The 18,711-nt window shown below is 48.9% G+C and overlaps 1 protein-coding gene across 1 annotated transcript in view; it reads left to right on the top strand.

Moving 5' to 3' along the window:
- The window catches only part of BTBD16 (BTB domain containing 16), a 44,426-nt gene that overhangs the window by 18,916 nt on the left and 6,799 nt on the right, over nt 1–18,711 (top strand). Inside the window, exons 7-10 of the mRNA XM_007469547.1 lie at nt 928–997; nt 1,791–1,921; nt 8,682–8,801; nt 18,625–18,711. Of these exons, the coding sequence (XP_007469609.1) occupies nt 928–997; nt 1,791–1,921; nt 8,682–8,801; nt 18,625–18,711 (408 nt within the window). The remainder of the gene's footprint in view (nt 1–927; nt 998–1,790; nt 1,922–8,681; nt 8,802–18,624) is intronic.

The following is an 18,711-nucleotide window of genomic DNA, read 5'->3' as shown; positions in this document are numbered from 1 at the left end:
CCAGCATATCCACCCGACCACACACCCTGCCCACCCCAGCTCATCTCCTAGTCTTACTCCCCTCACTGCACTGCATCTGGGATCTCCTTGATGTTCCTTCAAAGTACGGCCCCTGTCCCTGCCTCAGGGCCTTTGCACATCCTGTTTCCTCTTCTTGGAATGCTGGTCTCCCAATTCCTTGTCTGAACAGTTCTTTGTTCTCCTTCAAGGTTTAAATGTCACTTTTCTGATCATTGCCCCCACCAGATCAGATTCCCCCTTTTTCACATTCCTATGGCACCTTGTTCTTTGACTTTTTAACCCTTAACACAACTGTAATAATGTGGTTACATGTCTAAATGTTTATTTAACGTGTGTTGGGCCCACTGGCTTTATTCTTTGTAACCCAAAGGCCTTGCAGGGTGCCTGGCACATAGTACCTGCTCAGTAAATAGATCTTTGATGAGTAAGTGAAGCAAGGCCTAGTCGTGAAAAGGACAGAGATTTTCATCAGAAACTTGCTTTTTGAATCTACTCTCGTACAGAGAGGAACAGGACCGGAAGGCCCTCTACAGCTCCGCAGTGGTCTGTACAGGAAGAAAATACGTCCAGCAGGGGGACAAACAGATGGTCACCCTGGCTAAAATTAAAGCTCAATAAGGCTTAATCTCTAAACAGTAATAATTCTCCCTGGTGCCAAGGCTACGTTGTTTCCTTCAGAAGGATTTGACCTCAGGCCTCACCTCCCTCAGCCCAGAGCTCTCTGCAACAAGCCTTGCTGGTCTTGTCCTCCAGCCAAATGTCCACATCCCTAAAAAAAGGCTATTTCCCTTCCCTTTCCTGAAAGGTCTCTGCTGCTGGCGTGGAGTTGAGGTAAAACCTCTGGGGCTGCCCACTTCCCTAAAAGCAGCCTGGGGGCCTCCAGGAACAGCAGTTGTCTCTCTGCAGGTGTGTGACCACGATGATGAACGGACTCACGCCGAGCACCATCAAGAGCTTCTACCTGGCCGGCTGCAAGGTGAGAGCAACCTGGACAGGGCACGTGGCACCTGGAGGGCCCTCAGGAACACCCAGACTCTGGGATTTCACGCACCAGGCCCAGCTCCCAAAAATCGGATGGCACCAACCTAACAGTGCCAAGTGAACAATCTTTGAAAATCATTTTATGTTTAAAAGAATATTTTAACACTCCGAAAAGTAGAAAAGCTTTAATCTGGGGGGTGAGGGGGTGGGGAGGGGAAAGCCAGCGTTTCTTGCCAAAACAGCAGACAGCATTCCAGGACATTCTTGGTGGGGTTGAGGGAAATTTGTCGCCCCCTGGGCTCAGTCAGGGTGTCAGGGTTGGCAGTAAATGATGTAATCTAACACTCTCATTAACAGAGGAGAAAACTGAGACCCAAGGGGTGGCAGCGGGGCAGGGGGGGCCGTCTGTGATCAGTCACAGACCTCAGTTCAGAGATTTCAGCTTGCAAGAAGCCCTGTGGTCAAACCACTTACCTAGCTGTGTGACCTCAGGCAAGAGCGGGAATTTTGGAGCCTCAGTTTTTCCCTCGGTAAAATAGGAATAATAATGAACCGACCTCATAGGGTAGCAGTGAGGATTGATTTGAATCAACCTAGTGCAGTGCCTTGAGCATAGCAAACACTCAGATAACGTGGGTTATCTGCTGCAGTTTATGTTTGAAGGAGCGCTTTGAGCAGGGCTGCAGCGCGGCCTTCCCGAGAGCACGCGTGTAGCATCGTCGCCTTCCAGCAGAGGGCGCTGAGAGTTCAGGGACTCCTTTCTCCATGCGCTTTTCTTGCCTTCGCAGTACAAGGAAGAGACGCTCACCACTGCCTGCGAGAAGTGGATGGAGATGAACTTGGTCCCTCTGGTGGGGACACAGATCCACCTCCGGAAAATCCCGCAGGAGCTGCTCCACAAAGTGCTGAGGTCCCCCAGGTGAGAGCTGGCTCCCGGCAAGCTGCCCCTGGGATGGGGGGAGGGAGGTGTTAGGGGGGCCTGCACCCACACGCCTGCTGGACATGCCCAGTGTGCAGTGCCTTCTCCATCCCAAACGTCCCTCCCTCCTGGACAGCCTGGCCTCGGGGGGGGGCCCAAACGTGGGTACTGTGCTCGGGCATGGGGAGGGGTGCTATTCATCAGAGTAGGGACCCTCAGGGTGCCCACTGTCTCATTACCCACCTGGTAATTAATTAATTGCCTAAATAATTTTTTAAAACTCTGTCAATATTAAGACACATTCATTGTGGAAACTTTAGAAACCAGGGAAAAGGGAAAAAGGAAAAAGCTCTCACCCCGAAATCAGTTTCTATCTCCAGCCCTGAACAGCTCTAGACTCAGACATACCACTGCCGGTATGACATCTCTGACAATTAAGGCTAAAACCCAACTCTTAGTGCCCTGCCCTTTACTGCACCCCCCGCCCAGTGTTCCTTGACGAGCTGCTCAAGCCGCTGGGAGACCACATCATCCTCCCGCACAAGTGCAACCCATCTCTGTGGGCCTCTGCGTGGGCACCAGCCAGAGGCCAACCTTGCAGGTCTCTCATCTGGACCAGCACAGGGACCTCTAACTCAGGGTCTTGGTCTGCTCCTGACCCCCTTCCAGTCGCATCTTTAACCCAGGGGGCTTTGGCTCTGCCAATTCGGCTGCTCTGTGTTACCCATGTGGCAACCACAGGGCTTTCCTTAGACTCCAGCCAGTGCCTGGCCTTTTAGGTTATTTTCAGTGTTTCACTGATATAAATAGTACCTTCGTGACATCCTTCAACGTACATTTATTTTCATCTCATATTATTTTCCCACAGAGAATTCCTAAAAGTGAAATTACTAAGCCAAAAGGGCTTTGTTTTTATTAGTATTTAAAAAAATATTTTATTTGAAAATAATTTCAAACAAATTAGATAACAAGAAAAGTACAAAGAATATCTCAGTATGCTTTACCCTGCTTCGTTCAATCTCTGTCCTGCTTGCTTTATCATTTGCATCTGTGTGTGTATCTATTAACACACATTTTTTAACCCTTTGAGGGAAAGTTGCATATATCATGTTCCCTTACCCCTGAATGCTTCAATGTATATTTTCTAATAAAGAGAATTTTTCTGTTATAATCCCAGTGCAGTTAACAACTTCAGGAAATTTGACATTGATGTGATACCTTACACAGTGTGATGCATTGACTCAGCACTGTCCTTTATAGCATCTTTTTTCCTCCAGTGCAGGATCAGGTTAGGAACATGTATTGCATTTAGTTGTTGTGTCTTTGGGGGACTTTTTAAAAGGTTCTTGATACCCGCTGCCAAGTTACCAAGATGGTATTCCCTTTGGGTGAATTATAAAACTGAAGACAAAATTCTACGAAAAATTATGATGGTATATTAGGAAATAAATGTCTCCTCATGCACGTGTGGTGGAAAGCGTTCCGATTTCGGGAATTAGACCGGGAAGGATTTGTTCTCCTGTTGGTTTGAATTGACTCAGTAGCTGGCAATGCCCTCAGACTTACAGGGAAATGAGGTTGGTAGAACAATGTTCTGGGTTCTGGTGTTGAGGGAGATCTCTAATCTCTGTATTATGTAAGAAGACCTCAGGAACTTGGGCCCCAAGAGCAATGCCAGGCCCTGGCAGGGGGGAGCCGGGGGCTCCCAGGGTCATTTTGCCCTGCTCTCCATGGCTTTTCCACAAGTGCATTCTTCCCACCCTCCATGGAGCAAAGGTTGTGCAACCCTTGAAGAAAAGATAAACATGACAGCCCTTAGACTTTTCATGACACTGTCCCTCCCTTGGAAGGACTGAGCTGTCTCACCCCGGTAACATTTAACCAAGGAAGGGCAGAAGAATGTCTGACCACAACCAGAATGTTAGCGATGGGATACACCCTAGAAAAGGCTGGCTGGGCAGGAAAAGAGGTCAGGAACATTACGTGTCAAGCGTCTAGACTCACAAGTTTGGGGAGACATGACTGATGTGGACACTGGGTCCTGCTCCTCTGGCTTCACCCCAGGAGCTGTCTGTCTTCACAGATGGTGCCGGGCTACCTGGAGGGAGGGAAGAGCCTATGAGGCCTCAGGCATGTCGTCAGCGTGTGTGCCCCGGAGGGACCAGGCCCTCAGCTCCTGGACCTCACGCTGCCGTCTTGTCTTCCGAGGCGAACTCTCCTTGCCTGGTTGATGTCCAGCTGCCTTGAAGCTGGAGGGAGGTGGGGAACAGCGGGCATGGAAAGAGGGGCCTTGGGCCACACCCAGCACCCGGGGAGATGGTTAGAAATTTACCAGGCTTCTCATCTTAGTGGCTGGTGGGCCTGACACCACGGACCACACCTGCTTAAGAAAGGAGCTTCGGGTGAATTAACTTTTACTGAGCACTTCCGGGTGTGTGCTGTGCTGTGTGCACTGTCCCTTTTAATCCCCGCAGTGCTGTGCGGTAGGTACAATTATTGTCCCTAAGATAAGAGGGATGATAAAAGACAGGGCTAGGCGCGAGCTCAGGGCTCCGGTCTCCAAGGTCCAGGTCCCACCCTCAGTGCTGCACCGTCTCCTCATTTGTAACAGGCCAGGTTTCCCAGCAAACAGAACTCAGCGAGCACTGGGTTGTCCTGGGAAGTCACATGGCCCCAGGGCATCTGTGTGGAAAGGCCAGCCGGGGGTCAGGGATGGAGAGTCGCTCGTGGGCGTGGTGCCTGGGTCTCTAAGTCTTTTCGGAACATCTGTCTCAGCAGGTGCTTCAACTTCCAGGCCATTCACCTTCCCCATCCCAAGTCCCTTTGACCTCATCTTCCTTTGAGTTTTCTTTCCATCTTGTAAATGACCTGTGGTAAAACACACAGTTTCCCTGACCTCCTGGGCCTCTGGTTTTCAGTCAGTTTTATCCTTAAAGGTCACTACTTGGTGACCCTGTTTCACTCGCTCTAATGTTATGAAAACTTCATTCTGAATTCTGTTTTTCTGGAAGCCAAGCTCCTTGTAGACTTAGGAGAATGGAGGACCCAGAGGGCTGCCTAGTTCTACCTGCACGAAAGGCTGCCTTGCAAGCAGGGGGGCACGTGTCCCACCACCCCCAGACTTCCTGTCTGTGATGCACAGAGTCTTGAGGGCTCAGGAATTCCCTGAGAAAAGCCACCGTGTCCTCCACGGCATTTGGAACACCACTGGGCAGCCCCCTTAAACAGTATTTCCTGCAGCTAGTGTTTCTCTGGCTAAAAACAACAGTACCTACCAATTATGAAGCACTTGGGGGTATACAGAACATGCTGAGTGCGTTTTGAGGTCTAATTCTTAACAGCAACCCAGGGAGGTATTCCTCGTGTTTTCCCCTGCGGAGTGAAGATTATAGGACGTGAAAGGATTGCTCCTGCCATGCAGCAAGAGGGTTGGGAATTGAACCCAGGTCTGAGTAGCCTCAATGCCCGTGGTCATTACCAGCCCACTGGTGTGCTCTGCTCCAAGCTTTCTTATTCCTTATTGATGGTCAAGATCAATAAGGACATGGAAGGTCATATTTTTAATTATAAAAAAAGTTACAGGGCTTCCCTGGTGGCGCAGTGGTTGAGAGTCTGCCTGCCGATGCAGGGGACGCGGGTTCGTGCCCCGGTCCGGGAAGATCCCACATGCCGCGGAGCGGCTGGGCCCGTGAGCCATGGCCGCTGAGCCTGCGCATCTGGAGCCTGTGCTCCGCAACAGGAGAAGCCACAACAGTGAGAGGCCCGCGTACCGCAAGAAACAAAAACAAAGCAAAACAAAAGTTACAGAGGTAGGAGGATAATGCAAAACACAATTGGACCCACCTCCCCAAATGAACAGATGGTAGCATTTTGTCGTAAGTTAAGAAATAAAACATGACCAGGAAAGCAGAAGTCCGCTGTGTGCTCCGCCCAACTCCCCACCCAGCCCTATTCCCCTTCCTTCCTCTTGGCCTCCCTCCCTCCCTAAAGCGGAGCATTTGTGTGAATCCAGTCCACGAGATTATATTCTTGTTACATACGTGTACATGCGAAAATAATGCACAGTATGGTTTTGCAAAGGTTTAAATTTCAAATCAACTTTCTCATAGTGATTGCAGTGATTGTGACCTCCTTCAACTTACTCTGTTCACTAGCATCACGCGACGTGTTCTCGCCGTGTTGATATGTATGTACCTAATTAGCATTTTAAATTTTAGTTGTTGTACAGGGCTCTGATGAATGAATAGACAACAGTATTTTCACTCCCTTCCTAATGGCCTTTTGTTTTATTTTGCTTCATTTTTGTGATGACAATCAGAGCTGCAGTGGACATCCTTGTTCATATTGTTCACTTGGGCACGGCTTTCTCTATGGTCTGTGTTCAAAAGGAGATCTTTATTGTTTATACACAGTTTTCTCAATAAAAATAGAGGACGATGTCTTGTTAAAGGCATTTTTACACCAGTTACATCCCAATGGCTACCTATGAGCCCCAATAAGCACGTGTAGAACAGCCCAGATGTTCGCCTGTGTTGGAGGGAAGTTTAGGATCTCTGTGAGTTCCCTCTTGACTCAGATCATCAGAGCTCTTAGGTAAATGAAAATATGTTTGAGTGTCCTCAGCGTGATTATTTCCTGTAGGAACTAATACTTTAGGGTACTAATACTTGGCCTAAAGACAGAGGGCTTTATTTCAATAATTACCCTTCATCATAAAAGTAAAACCAGGGTCCTGATTCATGGAGCTCCCAGTTACTCCCCTTGTGTTGGTAAGCTCCTCTTTGGTAAGATCTCAAAGAACCTTCTGGGCTTGAGGGCCTCAAGTGTGGGTTCTGCAGCAGAAGACACATAGCTCCCCAGCCCAGCAGTGGTCGAAGAGTTCCTTGTGGGGCCATCATACCAAGTGATTCTGTGATGTCTCCCCTCTTGGCTCACCGTTATTGCCCAGACAGTGACAAATTTGGTCACCGTCTGGCCAGAGTCAAAGCCCTCGCATTGTAGGTGCCTAAAAAAAATAAGAGGAAAGAGACCGTTCTACTGTGTCCAGAAATAGCGAGAGGGGAGGGAGAGTGACGTTCCCATTGCTCTTTAGAGTCACGGTTTAGCTTGGCTTCCACCCACCATGACCACTAAAGTGGTGGTTGAAGAAGGTATGATATATTTTGAAGCCAGGGTGCATCTCCGTGCTCAGAGACAGAAAATATCAGTGGGTTTAAGAAACATTGAAATGACTCAGAGAAGCAAGTCGGCAGCGGCTCTTAGAGGAGCCGTTTGGGAAACATCCTTTACAGAGCTGATTCCATGGAGAGCAGCACCCAACCCTGCTCCTGCCTTCTTCCTGATGAGATGCCTAGTGCTGCTGTAAGCACAGTGTGGGCTCTGGAGCCAGGACCCAAACCTCTCGGTGGGCCACTCGGAGCCCTGCCACCCAGGAGTCAGAGCTGCTGCCCCCTGAGCCCATTACTGTGCCCAGGCACTGCTCTATGTGTGGTCAGCTCAATAATGGTCCCCCAAAGATGTCGACACCCCAAGCCCTGGAACCTGCGAATATGTTAGGTTGCGCTGCAAAGGGGAATTGAGTTTTCAGATGGAACTAAGGTTGCTAATTCAATGAGCTTGGCATGGGGAAGTTATCTTGGATAATCCGGGTGGGCCCAATGTTGTCACAGGATTCTTCCATGTGGGAGAGGCAGGAGAAAGAGTCAGAACCAAGAGAGAGATTTGAAGATGCTGTGCCACTGGCTCAAAGACGAAGGAAGGGGCCACAAGCCAAGGGATGCCAGTGGCTTTTAGAAGCTGGAAAAGGCAAAGAAATGATTCTCCCCTAGACCGTCAGGAAGGAGCACGGCCCTGCCCACACCTTGATGTTAGCCCAGTGAGATCCATTTTGTACTTAGGACTTCTGGAACAATACGATAATAAATTTGTGTTGTTTTAAGCCACTGGGTTTGTGGCAATTTGTTACAGCAGCAATAGGAAACTCATATGACGTGTCACCTCACATAGCCGTCACAGTATCCTCTGAGCAACTGCTATAATCACTGTGTTACAGTTGAGGGAATTGCAGCTGCAGGGCCAGTAAGCCTGCAGGAGGTTCCACAGCCAGTTTGGGGCAGAACTGACCCCTGCCCAGGTCTGACCGTAGAATTGTGTGACTTTGGATAAGTTATTCATATTTCAGCCCTCAGTCAGGGCTGGGACTGGAATATGACCAGTGAGGCACTCACCTCAGGTGCAAAATTTAAGGGGCCCGACTGACTCAATCTCAGTCATTGAGATAAAATGTATTTTAATGCAATATTTTACAGGGAGAATTAATGCAAAAAAACGCCATGATGAACAAAACATTAAATTTTTAAATAAACATAGGGCCAGTCCAATTTCCACATCTATAAAAGTAAGGAATATATCCCAACTCTGCAGGGTTGCTGTGTGGAATTAAATTTTAAAAGTACGGAAACGCCTTGGGAACACCGTCTCCTAGTAGGAGCTCATTCAGTGATGGCCATTGTTTAGCAGCAGCACAGCCAGTGGGTGAAAACACAGGCTCTGGTGGTGACGGGTGACTTGAGGTTCAGGGTCCAGCCATGCAGGTTACCAGCTGAGTGACCCTGAGCAAGTAACTCGATATGTGAGTCCACCTACAGACTCAGGGCGGTATTGCCTCCTTCCTAAACTCACTTTTAATTTTTCAGTTCTTTCCACACAGTGTGGTTTTGGCTGTTCCTAAAATTACTTCTCAATCTTTTATTTTGGCCAGGTTGTTTACTTTTAGCGAGTTTCACCTTGTGAAAACACTTCTTTTGTGGGTCTACTTGCAACTAAACAGCAAAACTCAGACAATTCCGACCTACGAAACTGTGCTCTCATTTTTTAGCAGGTAACGTGACTTACTGTTGATTGATGAATAGTACATGCACTGTTTGTTTGCTCATAATATCATGGGGGAAAGCATCAGTGATATTATTTTTCATAGCGTCATTCAGAGTGCATAGAATGCAGTTTTTTTTATGGGATCTAAGATTATGGGATAACTTTGAACCGCTAGATTACTTGAAAAAGTGAATAATAGGTGTTATAATATGAGATAGTCCTGTGCCTTATGAGCACGTTTTCTGTGTCCAGTAAAAGACATGATGCAAAAGGTATGCTTTTTATTCAGGAAAGTTACCATACCGTACTGGCCTTAGAAATTCATCCTTAAAATGTACCTAAATCAGACCAGATCATTCTCATTTATATTTCACTAGTTAGCCTATAACATTCTGAATTTTCTGGACAAATGAAAAAGCATTTGAATGTACAAAGATTTCATAGCATTAATCTAGTCTCTTAGAATCTCTAAATTTATAAATTCTAAAAGTTACATATCTCAACATTTAAGTGGAAAATAATGATTATAGTATAAGAATGGGCACCACTTAATTATGCTTACTAAATGCAGTAATTCTGATAAACACTTTCTATTTGTAACCTCATTGAATCTGCCTAGTACTCGGGCTGGTTTTGTTATTCCCATGTTCCAGATGAGGAAACTGAAGTAGCGATGAATACCTTGTCAGAGATCATACAAGTGATAAGGGATGGAGCCTGACTTGAACCCAGACCTGCCAAATCCCAAGACATTTTGCTGCCCATTCCTAGGATGGCAGGGAGGGTTTCTCCCTTGTGCCCGCTGCAGCTGGTTTAGTCGTGAATCCCTGGGCATGGTGTCTAGAAAGATCCTGAGGCTGCCTCTAGGTTCAGTGTTGTTGTTCGCCAATTACTTCTAAAATTGCCCGGCAGTGCGTCTTCTTCCCCGCCCTGTGCCCTCCTCTGCCTGTGTTTTCTGTCTGTTCAACCGCACTGGCAATGTCGGCTGTGGCAGCACGGGACAGGGGGACAGGGTGGGGGTGAGGGTGAAAGCAGTAATCCGTCTGGTGTCTCTTTAGCTTCTATTAAAACTTTGTAAATACACTCGCTTCATCCAGGCTGGTTGCAGAGTGTGATGGCCCTGTAGCCAAAGACAGCGCCAGGAGGATCCGCCCTAGATGGGCAGGCTTACCTTCATGATTTACGTTCTGTTCCCCATATCAGCAGGGACAGGGGCTTCCAAGCGAGATAAGGTGCGTTCAAGGGAGTCAAGAGATTCCTTTTCTTTTGCACATGTGACTTTAGCGGATAAACACATCTTCCGCATGTTTGTCAGCACCTCAACCTGTTTAAGCCAAGTTTTGCTTGCATTGTTCTGAAGCAGTTAATCCTTTTCTGGAACATCTGTGCACCATGTCAAGTAAGGAGCCCCTTTTTCCTGTCTCGTTATTTGGGGAAAGCAATGTTCACTGCCAGAATGACATGTCCTTGCTTAGTTTCTATATAATTTGCTTTGAACCCAAGTGTCTTAGATACACCCTCTCCCACTCTTTTAATAGCCCAAGAGACACTTTTTCTGATGAGTCATGCACACCAGGAAAAGTCGCTGTTTGGCACCAGGTTAGCTCTCCTACCGGAAATGTCTAGAACTGGGAGATAGGAAATGAGCTAGAATGTGGGTGATTCATTGGAACTGTGTTTTTACCGTGAGAGAAACAAGTGGGAGTGAGAGAGCGAAGGCATGTGGCCCTGAAAGCGGGGTTTCCTGGGCCTGCCTGAGCTGGGGTCTCCAAGGCACCCCCCCGTCCTCGGGTGTTCCTTACCATCATAGCTTCTGCATTACTCCTGAATCGACATTGATTCCATTTTGACCCCAAACCTCAGCCCTCCACACGCATTTCCTCAAGCCCCCCTGAGCCTGCAAGGTTTCCCTTGTTGGAAACCATTCGTGTGTCTCCAAATGGTCTCGCTGCCCAAGCTGAGCAGCCGGGATGCTGTCCTCTACCTGGAGCCGTGTTCTCAGACTCCTGCCTTACATCCCTTCTTCCCTCACTCCCTCTCCCTCCCTCCAGCAGGCTTGGTGTCCCCTTGGGAGAAAAGATGAGACAGTCTGGAACTCAGATGCTCTTCCACTCCGTGGTCACCCAGGCTCACCTCCGACTTTGAGGACCGTGGTCCATTTTTAGGACTGCGGGTGGTTCGCCTCCCGTCCCAGCTCACTCTTCTGCCCATAAGGTGCTCCCTGGTCAATGGCCTCCACCTCCCAAGTGCTTGTCCCCTGAGTCCCCGAGGGACTCCTTAGCCGAGGGGTCAGCACTTGCTGCCCCGGCTCCGCTGACCCCAGCCTGCTCTGCTTCCTCTTCTCAGTCCATCCAGGGCGGGGCCTCCCCAGGAGCCTTGCCAGCCAGGCCCTTACGAACACCTTGGTGGGTGCATACGTCCTGTCTCCCTGGGTAGGTCGTGAGCAGCTTGTAGGAAGGGCTTACAATCCTTTATTGCATCCTCAGCTCACCTGGCACCGAGCATATAACAGCTTATGGAATGATGAAATGCCATCAAACATTTCTACAGAGCTGGGTTGCCCCAGCTGAGAAATGGGTCTGACCATATGCTGATACCAAATCCAGAGAACACTATGTCTGCAGCAGCTCGAAATAGGAGCTGGCAGACAGCTTTCCATTTTTACTGATGGGTAGGGCCTGTTCGGCGGACGAGACTAGGAAGAGTTCTAAGGCTTTTTCGAGGCTCAGTGAGAAATCATGTCTCGATAGTTTGGTGATGCCTACCCTAGACATGGGAGGGGGCGGCGGTGGTGCCCAGGCTCTGTGTTGGCCTGAGGATCCCTGTGGCTGAGCCTCAGAGCTGCTGGCCTGAGGGCTTGGGCTGCAAGAAGGCACCTCTGCTCCAGTGGTGGAAGGGGTGGAAGTGTGGGAAGTCACGGTCAGCCTGGGCCGGAACTGAGTCACCAGAGGGGCTGAGCTCCACAGTTCAGTGAAGACAGAGGGAACAGCTAGTCAAGGAAGTTTCCACAGCCACTGACAGGAACATTCCAGGAGCATTAGAAGGTGGGGCAGATGAGCAGACCCTGGGAGACAGTACACAGGCTTGTGTATGAGAGCCAAGGAAGTTGGCTGTTTGGCCCAATTTTTAAAGTTTCATCTGTTGATGAAATGATTGAAATGACAGAGTGGTTTATAAGGTATCTCCCAGGTGGGGGAACAGAGGTCAGAGTGGACCATCACAATATGGGGACCTCCAAAATGGGATTGTGCTTTCATAATGTGGCGGCAGCGGGACAAGCTGCCCAAATGTTAGACCGACCAGGAATGAGGCTGAGCTGCAACTCTGGGTGTGGCCTTGGCTGGCCCAGCATCCAGAAAGGAGGGTTTAGAGCAGCAATTGAGTGAAATAGATCAAATACTCCTTTTCTCAGCTGTCTTAGCAACGTCTTAAACTAGGAGGGAAGTTATTTGAATAGTTAACTCCTTCAGCACCGCTGTACCTGCAAATAAACACCTACGTCCAAGCCTTTTCTACTCATCTGTATTCTTTTATTCATTGATTTTTTTCATTCATTCAACAAATAGTTATTGAACATATGCTCTATGCCAGGGGCACCGATGGACAGTGAAAGGGGCAGTTTCTCTGCCTAGCTCCATGTTTAAGAACATCTTCAAAGCTTATTTTCATTGTTGTCTAAATACATCAATATAGAAAGGGAACATGCGTGTACACACACACACACACACACACACACACCTGTTTTCCTGGCAGTGGTTAATTTACAAATACAAATAGGCTGTCCAGAATTTAATTTAACATTTCCTTGTAAGAAAAACAAAGACTGTAAGGAAAACCATTGCCTTCATTCATCCATAGAGGAAGAGTCATCATTTCGTTCCACTTAGCAGTTTGAGAAGTCCAGGGGGGCTGTAAAAATTCATCAATTGGAGGAAGGCCAGAGACAGGCAAATTTTCCACTTTTTTGTAGTTTTTTTTTTTATATGGACCATTTTAAAAGTCTTTATTGGATTTGGTACAATACTGCTTCTGTCTTTTATGTTTTGTTTTTTTGGCCCTGAGGCATGTGGGATCTTAGCTCCCCGACCAGGGATCGAACCTGCAACCCCTGCATTGGAAGGTGGAGTCTTACCCACTGGACCGCCAAGGAAGTTCCGGCACTTTTTTTTAAAGTACATTTTTCATCAGAATATAAAATACGTACAGCAAAGTGCACAAACCTTAAGTGAACAGCTCAGTGAATTTCCACAAAGTGCACACACCTGTATAACCAGCACCCACACCAAGAAACAGAACCTGACCAGCCCCCTAATGTGCCTTATTTCGGTCACTACCTCTCGCACACCAAGGTGAATGGGTATCCTGGCTTCTTTTACTATGGAGATGTCTTGGCTGCTTCTGAATTTTAAATAGAATCTTATAGCATAGACTTTTAAAGGTCTGGATTTTTTTCATTCAACAGTGTGTGTGTAAAATCTGTGCAGGGATGGTAAGGGGCTTACTTGGGCGCCTTTTGCAAATTGGTGGTGGAGCTGGGTGGACCTGGGGCTCCTAGATCATCAGACACATCCTTTTACTTTGAGGTCTTCGAGTTAAGGGCAAGTCATGAACGGACCTGTAATTCTAGTCCTTAGCTGATTTGTTAATCCCTAAATGGGTCCCTTTCAGACACTGCAAGGGTGGATTCCAGCAAGCTCACCAGAAGGAGGTCATTTGAAAGCAGTCGGTGAATCCAATTTCCACACCATCCCAACTATTAGATTTCCCTGATCTCTGCAGCAGTCTCCTCCCTCCTATGCCCCGTCCAAATCTGACCCAGCTTTTATGGAGCTGGCCAAGGACGCCTCCAGGAAGCCTTCCTGGATCTCACCTGTGCACTGGACAGATTCCTTCTCTGAGCTTCTTGGAGAGAGAACAAGAGCATGTGCCGCTGTGTGAGTGAGCACCACCCCGACAAACCCAGCACCACCTCCCCATGTATAAAACGAGGGGAGCCTCCGAGGAGAGCGGCCCAGCCATGCCCTGCACTCCGAGCATCCCGGCCCACAGGTGTCTGAAGGAAATGCACCGTGATGCCGTGTGCCAGGGCAGGCACACAGCCATGTGTCTCTTGTGATCAATGGATGCCATTTGCAGATATAACCACGGAGTCATCATGAAACGGCACCCCCGGTGTGACAGCTCTGATCTCTTTGCCAGAACATTCACTTTGAATTAGCCCATAAGTCGTGGACATGAGGGTGGTTCAGTTGTTCTCCGTCAGAATCTCTCCACCAAGCCCTGTGCAGGGACGTTGATATATTTCTTTTGTGTTTGTGTTTCTTGCCGTTTTCATTTCTTCTGTGTCTCTGACCAGCGGTGCTCCTATCCGCCTTAGCTTGGCTCCCCGGAAGCTGAATCTCCCCCTTTTCAAGGTCCCTAAATATTATTGATTCCAATTCCTTACTACTTTTGCACTTCCCTCATGTGGCTTCTTGGCTTTTCACCCAAACTGGGTGGCCCCAAGACATCTTCTTCAATGGTAAGAGTGGAGACTTTGGAGGAACACAAGGAATATAAGTGTGTGGATGCAGGAGGCTCTTGCACAGGGCAGGTAGCATCGTCATTACACAGAATTTCTAGACCCAGTTCTGCCTTTGGGCAAAGGCCAGGACCATCTTCATCTTCATAGTCAAGATGACATTGACTGGGTCTCAACAAATGACCCAGAGGACTTGGCCTGACAAATAATTGTGGTAACAACAGACAGGACCCTGTGAGCATAGGAAAATTGGCATAGAATGGCCTGGTCTATGTGTGTGTGTGTGTGTGTGTGTGTGTGTGTGTGTGTGTGCGCGTGCCCACACATGCACTGGGCTGGAACTGCATTCCTAGAAGGGGAAGTATGGATGAGCAGAGGGATGGGATGGTAGGATTGAGCCTGGTGAGTTGGCAGGGACCAGCTCATTCATCCAGTTAATTCACTTAACATTATTGCAAGCTGACTTGCCTGAGAACCAGGCACTGCAAAGGGTGCCGTGAATACAAGAGTAGACAAAACAGACAAAAATCTCCATCTTCACAGAGTTTACAATCTAGGAAGCAGAGACAAACAACACATTCAGTAAATGAGGTGTGTGTTAGCAGGTAGCGGCCCTGAGTCTGAGTCCCACTACTGCCATTTACTGGCTGCAGAGGTTAACGATACCCCCTCGTCGGGTCTGATGTAGGTTCGTTCTGACTCAAAGAAAAGGCGCAGCACAGCACTTGGCAGGACGTCCTGAATGGCAGTGACATTCGCTAGGTGATGGTGGTGGCAGCGACATTCAGAATTGTTGTTTCCTTACCCCACTTTGGTGTCAGGAGCCAAGAGGACCATTTCCTGCTTCCTGGGTTTCAGAAGGCGTCCAGGTCTTCCACACCGAGTTACCTTTTGAAAAAAGCCGTGTTCCCTTCCCCCAAGTGTGTAATTTTTTTCAAACTTCACTTTAAAATATAAACTATTCTTTCAGATATTTTTCATAGAAACTGAGTAATTTTAACTCTAATTTTTTTATTGTGGTAAAATATACATAACATAAAAATGACCATTTTCACCATTTTTATGTGTACAGCTCAGGGGCATTAAGTACATTCACGCTGTTGTGCAGCAATCACCGTCATCCATCTCCAGAACTTGTTCATCTTCCTAAACTGAAACTCCATATGCAAATTAAGCAATGAGTCCCCTTTCCCCTCTGCCCGTGCCCGCCGCCCCTGGCAACCACCGTTCTACCTCCACCTCTGTGAATTTGACTCTTCCAGGAACCTCACATAAGTGGAATCATACAGTATTTGTCCTTTTGTGTCTGGCTTAATTCACTTAGCACAACGTCTTCAAGGTTCATCTGTGCTGTAGCACATGTCAGAATTCTAGAGTATGCATTTAAAAGGCAAAAATTTGAAGTGCTGGGCTAATGGGGCTCTGAGTCTGAAAGGGTAAATGACTCTGACAGATGACAGGCTGGAGGTGGCAAGAAGGTCGCGGCTGATGGCAGCTCTAAAATGCCAACCCATGCCAGTCTGACAGAGACTTGTTCCTGGTACTGCCTTTCAGGAGGTCAGAAGGGAGGATTTGTCCCCAGGGTCTTGCAAGCAGAACCCAGAGCCGACCTGGGTGTATCTTTCAGTATCAAGGACCTATGAACTGTCCTCCCTAAGGGGGTCATGCCCCAAGGGTTTCCCATGAACTTTAGGAGGCAGACACCATGGCCTGAAGCTTGTCCCAGAATAGTCAGTGCTAAACCCAAAGTCTTTGCAGAGACAGAGCTCAGCGCCCGGGGAAGCCATGCCAGCCTTTGTTTCCACCAAACAGCCGTGCAAAGAGGTCCTGACGCAGCAGCCAGCTTCCCCCACTTTATGTTACATCAGGTGAGCTTGCTCATCCTTGGCCCAGAGAATCCAGATGCCGCGGCCCAGCAGCGGAGTTGAGCCGGGTTAGATGGAAAAACGTGGGCTGTTCTCGGGAGGCCCGGGCAGCGTCCCAGCTCTGCAGCCATCCACCTGCCCGGCTCCAGGGGCAGGGTTACGCCCATTGGTTCAAGGTGCTGGACCACACTGCTCAGATGCTTTGGGATTTTAGAAAATCAGCGGCTGAGGCCACCGTTTACTTCCTTTGAGGTGGCCCACGGCTCTGGCGAGTTAGAGGGTGGCAGCAATAATGAACGCCAGCAAGAACACGGCCATGCACTTGACCGGCTCAAGTTCAGGTCACTTTCCTTGGGGTGAGGGGACAACGGTGGCAATCATGAAGCTCAGAGTACCACTAGGACCAGCAGCTGTGCCCGACATATCACGAGCTCTGTCACCTTTATTTCTCCTGACTACCCAGGGAAGCATGTGTGGCTGTTGTGCCCCGGGGCAGAAAAGGAAGCTTGGGGAGGCTGGGTCACACGACTGACGGCCGGCTGGCCCAGGACTGGAACCTGGTCTGTCTGACTCCAGGGCCCAAGCTCAGGGACCCCAAGCATGGTTGGGCGATGCATGAGCTGACTTGTGACCTGTCCAAATCAGCCATCATCAGTGCCACTTCCTGTGATCCAAAGGGGTCATAAAGTCCAATCACCTGTCTCAGCAAAGCTCATTCAGAATCTTCTCGGGGAGAATGTCTGTCTGGAGAGGTCCTGGCTGACGGTCATCTGGCTGAGTGCCTCTCATAGGGAGATTCGGGGGCCTTGGGTCCCTCCTACTCTCCCAGCATCCTTCCCACAAAGCTGTGGAGTTGGCGCCTGGGGGCTTCTGAGCTGGAGGGGAAATCTGTCCTCTAGATTGTCCTTTCCCTCCTGGGCTGAAATTGTATTAACCTGCAGCTCCAGCAAGTTCTCTCTCCTCAGGGGCCACTCTGGGCTGTGAGAGCCCTTGCCGAGGGTCCGGGCTCGTTCCCCAGAGCACGCAGCTGGGCTGGGAGTCCTGCGTCAGCTCAGCCCCTTCTTTCTTCCTTGACGCCTGCGCCCGCCATGATGCCACCTAGCTGATTCTTCCATTAAATGGTGAGAGAGAGGCAGGGAAGGAGGAGGCATTCACATCTGGGAAAGGAGTCAAGCGAGCGTTATTTGTCCAGCTAAGAGATCCGTGTTTCTCAGGGCACTGGCACGGCCCACACTAGCCCAGCTCCACCTGCCCTGGGTAATGGAGGGCTGGATCCAGGATCAATAGCCCTGCACTCCTGGCAGTATCAGCCCTCCTTTATTTACGCCTGGTCCGTCCACCCCCAGAGACAGGTCCCCAGTGGATTCTAATAAATAATCATTGAATTTGAATTCGCTCATTTGTCTTCGCGCCCCTCTCCCCTCTCACAACGCCTCAGAATCCTTAAACTTCTTTCCTGGGACCACTGCCATGAGGAAGAGTGGGAGAGTCTCAGGAATTCCCAGATCTTGTGAAAACAAATGGCCCCCAGGCAGGTTGGTGGGCACCCCCAGCAGAGGCGGGACACGGGGCCAATGGAGTGTTCAGTCTGGCTGGGACAGGGTGTGATTTGGACACCACTCTTGATTCATGGAAAAATATTCTAAAAGTGCCCTTGGCCGGTCTCATACAGGATCTGACTGGAGGGAATGACTTTGTGTTTCCAAAGTCATTGGAAAAATTATCCCCTGTCGTCCCCATTTGTCAAAAGTGACCATTTTATGAAGCAAGTTGTTTCAAAACAAGAGTGGATGTGTGCCTGTGTGTACATGTCTTCTCAAGTGGAGTCTGATTTCAACCCAGCCCTGACCTCGGCCGCGTGTGGAAATTAACCAGAATTTAGTATTGACACTGTCCAGAACTGATCCTGGAACCAGCTGCTAAAACGAGTTACCCACTCATCCGACCTTTCTTTCTTCTTGATTCTACCAGAAAGTGCTTTGGAAGTGCCTAAACTGGCCACTTACTCAAAGGGCAGCATGTGTAGAGGGGGAATCAGAAACCCTGGGTTCAAGTCCTGGCTGAGCCGTTGTTTTTTTCATCTGTAAAATGGAGCCGATGATACTTGTCCTGTCTGCCCCTTGAGAAGTTTGTGAGACTCAAGTGAGAAAAACGTATCCTGAAATCCTCTGTACAGTTATGCGTTCCCATCATCATTTAATGAGTATTTGTCGGGCACCTACTATGTGGTAGATGCAAGGGGAGTATAACCCTTTGTCTCATTACAATGTCGGGGGGCCAGCCCCCCTCTGCTTCCACACTCCCCACCCATCCAGGGAGAACCAGGCGCCATCTACCCCTGGCTGGTGAAACTGCTAGTCTCTGACATGACTTTCACGAGCCCCAGCCAATTCCAGAAAGGAGTGTTCTGAAGGCCTTTTATTCCTCTTTGCACCTCTGCTAAGCTTCCCCAAGAAGTGTTGCTTTCTGGACCGGGATGTGGGACAGAACTGGATGCCGCTCTTCCTTTGCCTGCGTCCGCACGGCATTAC

Source organism: Lipotes vexillifer, unplaced genomic scaffold (genome assembly GCF_000442215.2).
Source record: "Lipotes vexillifer unplaced genomic scaffold, Lipotes_vexillifer_v1.1 scaffold240, whole genome shotgun sequence".
NCBI classification, from domain to species: Eukaryota; Metazoa; Chordata; class Mammalia; order Artiodactyla; family Lipotidae; genus Lipotes; species Lipotes vexillifer.
The sequence above is the reverse complement of the archived record's forward strand: the minus strand, read 5'-3'. Positions and strand labels throughout refer to the sequence as shown.